This window comes from Monomorium pharaonis, chromosome 5 (assembly GCF_013373865.1).
Source record: "Monomorium pharaonis isolate MP-MQ-018 chromosome 5, ASM1337386v2, whole genome shotgun sequence".
Classification (NCBI taxonomy): domain Eukaryota; kingdom Metazoa; phylum Arthropoda; class Insecta; order Hymenoptera; family Formicidae; genus Monomorium; species Monomorium pharaonis.
The window spans coordinates 20697172-20706154 of NC_050471.1; the positions used below are offsets into that span (position 1 = coordinate 20697172).

The 8983-nt window shown below is 41.1% G+C and overlaps 2 protein-coding genes across 2 annotated transcripts; both read left to right on the plus strand.

The window, feature by feature from the left end:
• The first annotated feature begins 5695 nt into the window (after window positions 1–5695).
• LOC118645800 lies at window positions 5696–6544 on the plus strand. The gene has a single exon (XM_036287509.1). It carries the CDS (start codon window positions 5696–5698, stop codon window positions 6542–6544), a length of 849 nt encoding a protein of 282 aa, XP_036143402.1.
• An 81-nt stretch (window positions 6545–6625) lies between these two features.
• LOC105840318 lies at window positions 6626–8364 on the plus strand. Its single transcript, XM_012687222.1, has 4 exons — window positions 6626–6671; window positions 7087–7494; window positions 7599–7967; window positions 8042–8364. The coding sequence occupies exons 1-4, from the start codon at window positions 6626–6628 to the stop codon at window positions 8362–8364; spliced, it is 1146 nt and encodes a 381-aa protein (XP_012542676.1).
• The last annotated feature ends 619 nt before the right edge of the window (window positions 8365–8983 follow it).

The following is an 8983-nucleotide window of genomic DNA, read 5'->3' on the forward strand; positions in this document are numbered from 1 at the left end:
TTTTGCAATGGGACAGGATAGGAGGCCGGTGATTCGTACTTTCGAAAGAGGGTACAGGATAAGCTTCCCCGGGCGCTGGGAGTGGAACGGCTCTAAGGGACCGGTTCCTCGGGACGGGGACGTCTGGTTCACGGATGGCTCCAAAACGAGTGCGGGCTCTGGAGCTGGTCTTTACTGTCAGCGCGACCGGGCAGGAATCGTCGTTCCGCTTGGCGAGCACGCTACGGTTTTCCAGGCGGAGGTGTTAGCCATCATGAGATGTGCCCAGAACCTATTAGAGTCTGATAGGGTGAGAAGGCGCATCCGGATTTACTCGGACAGTCAGGCGGCGCTTAAGGCGCTTGAGGGTCCAAGAATTAACTCGCGGCTGGTCTGGGACTGCAAGTGCGTACTGGATGAGTTGGCGGAGAAGAATGATGTCGGCCTAGTATGGGTCCCTGGGCACGCAGGGATCAAGGGCAACGAAATGGCGGACCTGCTTGCTAAGGAGGCGGCCGAAACAAGACTGCTGGGACCTGAACCGGCTGTTGGGATCTCTTTCTGCCTAGGCAGGGGGAGAATCAGGGGCTGGCTCCGGGACCAGCATCTTGAACACTGGAAGAAAGAAACAGAGAGCAAATGCAGACAGGCTAGGGCCATGCTAGGGGAATGCCCTAGCGAGAACCTGGCCAGGAGCATAAGATCTCTAAGTAGGAGGGACGCCAGGCTCGCGACACAACTGCTCACGGGCCATGGGGATCTCAACTATCACCTGCACAAATTGGGCCGTAGTGATACGCCCAGCTGTAGGCTGTGCGGTGAGGAGGAGGAAACTAGCCTCCACATTCTTGGGAATTGCCCAGCACTGGTCGGACCAAGAGCACGCCTGCTGGGCTCAGGTTTTCTAGAACCGTACCAGGTGAGGCAGCTGCCTGTGGGGGATCTGCTCCGCTTTTGGAAGGAAGCGGGGCCCCGCTAGGGCAGCTGACAACGGGGAGGCACAATGGACTCGGTCTAAGTGCCAAAGTGGGCTTCGCAGGAGGACCGCCCCCGTCACTACTATTATTATTATTATTAAGGGAAGCATTTTCAATTACCCTCTGCTAATTGACAAAATAGACAAATTGAAGCATGAAATTGTTAATTAAATTAAATTACACTAACTAAATTAAAACATACTTGTACTTAAAAAATAAATTTTTTTATATCGTCTTTGAAATATTTGGAAAATATTTGTAGAACTGCAAATCCCGGTTTAATGTTATCATCAGAACGTAATTTATTATTGATTCTAAATTCCATTATTTTATTATACTTTGAATTAATTTTAATTCTTAGTATTGTTAAATCTATTTTAGTCAGATTTTGAAAGTGCCAATAGAAAGCATTCTTTAATTCCTGTAGAATTGGCCATTGATTCAAGATGTTTCAAAGGTTCATATTGTTTATTGCTGTCCTTATGAATGAATAGGAATCTTCTAAATGTTGATGAAAATTTTTGATTTATCTGATTTATTTGAATTTAAGGAATTTTTTTAATTCTTTCGATTTTCTAAAATTTCATCGTTGGATTCTGGATCCCAATTAGAACAGCCGCTGGTAACGTTAGCCATCTTTTTTGATTTTTTTTTCCTAGAATTTTTCCAGCTGTGGTGGATTTTCGTTTAACCCTTTGAGGTCACATTGGGTGGTTACCATCTATCGCTTAAATTCAACGGGTCTGTCCCGATTGCGCACATAAGCGATTGGACACAGTAGTATTTCCCGATTGGACACAGACCCGATTGGACACGGACCCGATTGGACACGGACTCAATTGGAGACAGACCCGATTGGACACAGACCCGATTGCACACGGACCCGATTGCACACGACCCGATTGGACACGGACCCGATTGCACATGGACCCGATTGCACACCGATCCGATTGCACACGACCCGTTTGCACACGGACTCGATTGCGCACCGATCTGTTTGTACACGGACCCGATTGGACACAGACTTGATTGGACACAGACCCGATTGGACACGGACTTGATTGGACACAGTCTCGATTGCACACCGTCCCGATCGGACACAGTCCCGATTGGACACAAACTCGATTGGACACAGACCCGATTGGACACGACCCGATTGGACACGGACCCGATTGCACACCGACCCGATTGCACACGGACCCGATTGCGCACCGACCCGTTTGCACACGGACCCGATTGCGCACCGACCCGATTGCACACGACCCAATTGCGCACCGACTCGATTGCACACGGACCCGATTGCACACGATACGATTCCGCATTTCAGATAGTACATGGGTTAGCGACTTGGACGGGGTGGGTGCGGGAGGGGGGCGAAACCCCCTTGCACCCCCCCCGTGTGTGTGTGTGTGTGTGTGTGTGTGTGTGTGTGTGTGTGTGTGTGTGTGCACAAAGCGTTTTCTGCACCACATAGGTTTGCGACTATAAAATATGTATAAAAAAGAAAAATATTATAATAAATATTTTGTACGTATTTTTATGTCTGAGTTTGCCAAGTATAAAATAATTATGATAAATTATTATGAAAATATTAAAAATAAATATTTATGCTATTATACAAAAATACAAAAATATTTTGAGCTTATATACCATGAATATTTTTTAGTACATTTTAAAAATATATTTTATATATTGTTAATAATAATTTCTAAATAATTTATGAAAACGATTATATAATTCAAAAAATGTTTTTTAAAAATAAATTCGTAAAATATTTATAAAAATTTATTCTAAATTTTCTGTGCTATCCAGGTTGTTTTTGCATTATTCTGCGATGCGGAATCGTATCGTGTGCAATCGGGTCTGTGTGCAAACGGGTCGGTGCGCAATCGGGTCGATGTGCAATCGGGTTCGTGTGCAATCGGGTCCGTGTGCAAACGGGTCGTGTGCAATCGGGTCGGTGCGCAATCGGGTCAGTGTGCAAACGGGTCGGTGCGTAATTGGATCCGTGTGCAATCGGGTCGGTGCGCAATCGGGTCCGTGTGCAATCGGGTCGGTGTGCAAACGGGTCGGTGCGCAATTGGATCCGTGTGCAATCGGGTCGGTGTGCAAACGGGTCGGTGCGCAATTGGATCCGTGTGCAATCGGGTCTGTGTGCAAACGGATCGGTGCGCAATTGCTTCCGTGTGCAAACGGGTCCGTGTGCAATCGGGTCCGTGTGCAATCGGGTCTGTGTCCAATCGGGCCTGTGTCCAATTGAGTCCATGTCCAATCGGGTCCGTGTCCAATCGGGTCTGTGTCCAATCGGGAAATACTACTGTGTCCAATCGCTTATGTGCGCAATCGGGCCTTACTCAAATTCAACACATTATATCTTTCCGATTTAAGAAAAAATGACACTAGTAACGCCATTTAATGGTAATTCAAGGTTTCTATGCTCTTGTACTATTCTGTAACTGAAAGTCGCGTTTGTTTTTGGCAGTCGTTTAAAGACAAGGTAGGGTGGTAGCCACCCCATGTGTGACCTTCGTGTTTTTTGTGTTTTTTAGTAGTTCGAATTTTTGTGTTTTTTGTGGTCCAAAAAGTGTAAAAGTATGTTATAATACAAATTCTTATGTCTAGAATTTTTAAAAAATCTTTATGTTAATTTATTCGAAAATATGCAGCATAATGGCCCATAACGGCAGCGACCGATATAAGATATTTTACAAAATGATGGACGTAATAATTTCAACGATGTTAATTCGGATGTCGAGGAAAATTATATTCAAAGAATCATATTCAAGCGAATCAGAGCAATCTGTGGACGAGATGGACAGTGATCTTGAAAATGTAACGTTAGATTAACGCATTCTAACACTGCGTGCACGTGGTAGACCGCAATCTATTTTGCGAGGAAAAAATGGTTTTGCGTGACATACAAAAAAGTGACGCTCAAGTGAATATTATCGTAACATGACTTTTCTATGAAAATACCTGTTTTTCAGTATACTAAAATACTCCATGTTCAGTATACAAAATAAATACTCTTTTTAAAAAAATGGTCAAAAACATATTTTTTCCTTGAAGTACAAGACTTAAACAATAAAAGTCTAAATTTTTAACTAAAAATATTAAAAATTAAAAAAGTTATGATTTATTTTGTAAAAACTTTTTTTTTCTAATGTTGGAAGATTAAAAAATTTTTTTAGGTACTAACAATTTTAGATTTTTGCTTAAATAATATCAGAATATATTTTCCAAACATTCAAGTTTATCCATAAATTTTTTTGTTAGCATATCTTTGATAATTTCATAAATACAGCACTTTAAAAATGACGATGGGTGGTAACCACCCAGTGTGACCTCGACGTTAGAAAAAAGAAGTGTGACTTCGAAGGGTTAAACGGTCTATTTAAATAATTGTTGCGTTCAATAAGTTTCATTGTTAAGGTAAAGCATCCATCTCCTATGACTACATTATCAGAATCAATGTCTCTGAATATTGGATATCGTTCACTTAATTTATTAGCTATAATTTTAAAAGCACTCATTGGAATTTTAGTCTTGATATGGCGCATTTCATTTACAATAATATGTACAATTTGAGTTTGGATACGCCAACGTCGTTCAAGCCATGCCTGAGTAGCTGTACTATTAGTTTTTAAAATCTCCAAAGAAATTGGTTTTTCAGCTTTTACTATTACATCATTAAGAAAGAACCCCGCATCAATTGTACGAAAATTGGCTCTCGGCGGATTTGGATGAAATTTTAAGAAAAGATCCAGTTCAACTTCCTGATGAAAAATTCTCATGGACCAAACTCCATTTAAAGCAGTATTTGGCCCCTGGAAAGCCTCAAAGGGGAAATAACAGATTCATGGTAACGAAGACTATTACCTAAGAATATCATGAATTATAATTTAGAATATTGCTGGGTAGTGTTTATGGGAGTGTTCAATAATATGAATACCCAAGGTGACATTTTCTCCACCTCAGTATCGATTATGTAATTTTTTCCCTAAGGCGGAAACGTGAAAAGTGAAAAGTTTCAAGTTACTGTCTCTTTCTATTCAACACAATAGAAAGAGATAGTTACATGAAACTTTTCACTTTTCACATTTCCGCCTTAAGGAAAAAGTTACATGATTGCTGCCCTGGACATTGTCTGTCGATTGGGCCTTACGTACATTGAGCGAGATCGGACCCAATTGTACGTTCTACTCATGGTTCCTATATATATAATGTGTATATGCGACCGTGAATATGGGAACCATGAGTAGAACATACAATTGAGTTCGATCTCGCTCAATGTACGCAACTCTAATCGACAAGGCCCAGGTAAAAAAAATGTCATCTTGAGTATTCGTATTATTAAACACTCCCATAAACACTACCCAGCAATATCCTAGATCATAATTCATGATATTCTTAGTTGATAATACTGTTGCCCTCCTATTCGCTAACAAGGCTCGGATCTAATCTTGCAACAATTAAATGAACGATGAGGTCATCCCATGTGTCAGTTGGTCTGCCTAAGCTCTTTAATGAATGTAAATGTCTTAACACGTTGTCAACTAATTTTCGCAATGCTACATAATTTCCCTTTGCAACTATAGGTAAATCGTACAATGCCTTTACACGTTCTTGAATTATTACACGTTTGTCGTCATAGCGTTGTTTTAATAACGTCATTGCTTAAATCCCTAACACCCTTCCAATTTACCTTGCCTTACGTGACGTGAGTAATACGGCAAATGATGTCAGCGCAAGCATTGAAGGCGCTTCAAGCCAAGCGAGCAACAATAAAGTCGCTATGCACGCGTACGCGAACATCAATAGAGGCCATGAATCCACAAGACGTAAACATCGCAAGCTTAAAACAGCGAAAAGAAAAGTTCACCGAGTATTGGTCTCAATTTATTGAAATTCAGGCTCAAATTGATGAGATATTAGCGGCAGCCATCGATTTACCAAACTTAGAAGAACTTAAGATTGAACAAGATACCGAATACGTGAATTTTGAAGAAAATTATTTTACCATTGCCGGCAAAATAGAATGTTTGTTAACCCCCGCATACGGAAACACTAATCATGTAACGGCAAATGTAGATCAAGCGCCGATAGCGTCCACGGAAGGTTATGTTCGCGATCTGAGTCAAGTTCATTTACCAAAAATTGCAATACCAAAATTCAGTGATGATTATCAAGAATGGTACCCATTTTACAATACGTTCCAGTCAATAGTTCATAACAATACCAATTTGACAAACATTCAACGGTTTCATTATTTGATTTCATCTCTCGAGGGTGACGCTGCGCATATCATTCAATCAATTAAGATCACGCCTGAGAATTATCAAGAAGCAATGACGTTATTAAAACAACGCTATGACGACAAACGTGTAATAATTCAAGAACGTGTAAAGGCATTGTACGATTTATCTATAGTTGCAAAGGAAAATTATGTAGCATTGCGAAAATTAGTTGACAACGTGTTAAGACATTTACGTTCATTAAAGAGCTTAGGCAGACCAACTGACACATGGGATGACCTCATCATTCATTTAATTGTTGCAAGATTAAATCCGAGCCTTGTTAGCGAATAGGAGGATCACATTCCTCCAAACGACCTGCCGACGTTAACACAATTAACACTGACAGATTTCTTAGCGCACAAGTGCAAAACAATGTTAGCGGTGGCCAAAAAGCCACCTAACTCCGGAATAACGGCAGGTTTGCGAAAGAATAATAAAGTATCGATTCATTTGGCAACTTCCGATATTTGTTGTGTTTATTGCAAAGGCAAACATAATATTTTTCAATGTTCTAGTTTTTTAAAACTGTCAGTCGAGAATAGATTCAAGGAAGTCAAGGCAAAATGACTTTGTATCAATTGCATACGTTCTACATCTCATCAAGCCAAGGATTGTAGATCGTCTACATGTCAAACTTGCAGTAAAAAGCACAATACATTGCTTCACCTACGAGGCAGGCTTCAAGGGGAATCCGAATCAACGGATCAAGTTAATTCACCAACAAGTTCTAGCACCGCGATACTAAATCATATTACTTAAGGCAAGTATCAACAAGTTTTATTATCCACATTAACGCCTTAAGGCTCATGTGTGTCGAGTATTATTGGACTCAGGATCTCAATCCAATTTCATCACAGAGAAATTAGCAAGGAAGCTCGATTTTACCCAACGGCTAATCAACATGTCTGTGTCAGGAATCAACTGTGCACACACGCAAGCGTGTCATGTCATTACCATATGTATAAAATCCATGTATACATCATTCACACAAGAAATTGAGTGTTACATACTAAACAATATCACTGAGAAATTGCCTCAAACGTACGTTAACATACAAAATCTTAAGATTCCAAATAATATAAGATTAGCGGATCCACAATTTTATATCCCGAACGAAATTGATATGCTTCTGGGAGCCGAGTTGTTTTGGCAATTAATTTGCGTAGGACAAGTACAAGGACATAAAAATCAATTTACGCTACAGAAAACTAGGCTGAATGGTATTGTGCCACCGACTCCAGGTCTAAACTTTGCAACTTATCAATCGAATCGCCGATCGATCAATCACTGGCTAGATTTTGAGAGCTAGAGCAGATACCTGACGAAACTCCTTTTAATATCCAAGAGAAGGCTTCGGAGCACTTCGCAATCACGACGGTAAGAGATCAGGATAATCGTTTCATAGTCAAACTGCCAAGTAAAGAAACAAAATTGCAACAACTTGGTGAGTCTCGCACTGCAGCTTTACAGCGATTCTTAGCTGTGGAACGCAAATTGCAAAGGCAACCTGCATTGAAGAAGCAGTACGTACAGTTTATGATGGAGTACGCGAATTCAGGTCACATGGTACGCGTTGATGAACGACATCCAAGCATCACTCCAAGATATTATATGCCACACCACGCCGTATTAAAGAACAACAGTCTCATGACCAAGGTCAGAGTAGTGTTCGATGCTTCTACCAAAACCAATGCCGGGGTATCGTTAAATGATTGTCTTATGGCAGGACCAACCCTGCAACAGAAACTTTTTTCGATTTTCTTACGTTTCGTTATGCGATCACTGCAGATATAGCGCAAATGTACCGCCAAATATGGGTGGATAAATCTCAGACACCTCTTCAAAGGATATTTTGGCGGAATGATCTAAGTGAAGAGTTAACCACTTTCAAATTGCAAACGGTAACATATGGCACAACATGCGCACCCTTTATGGCGATGAGAACCATGCTAGAACTAGCAAATATAAATGCATCTAGATACCCAAGAAGATCAACCACTATCAGCAGTGACTTTTATGTTGACGATTTATTGTCAGGATCTAATGATTTAAATGAAGTGAAGAAAATTCGAGATGAGACTATGGAAATCTTAGCGGAAGGAGGATTTTAACTCAGAAAATGGGCATCCAATTGTCCGGAGGTTTTAAAGGATTTGGCTAGCACTGGCACAAACTTGTGCACTTTATTAACAATGATAACGAGATATGCACATTAGGTATGCATTGGAACGTAACAAAGGATGAATTCCAATATGATATCAACACTTCTCAATCTCCTAAGGTAACAAAGCGAAGCATGTTGTCGGTGCTATTAAGAATTTTCGATCCCCTAGGATTGCTGGGACCCATCACACTCACCGCCAAGTTATTGATACAAGAAGTCTGCCGATTAAACTTGACATGGGATGAGACCGTTCCCATGAGAATCCACACCGCATGGTCTCATTGAGTGGCACCCGTTTAGCCACGTCAATATTGGCCACGGTCCCGATTGGTCACGGTCCTGATTGGCCACGTCAATATTGACCACGTTAATATTGGCCACGTCAATATTGACCACGATCCCGATTGACCACGGGGTGGATTGGCCACGCGTCATTATTGACTATGTCATTATTGCCCACGTCATTATTGCCCACGCGTCAATATTGACCACGTCATTATTGCCCACGCGTCAATATTGGCCACGTCACTATTGGCCACGCGTCATTATTGGCCACGCCATTATTG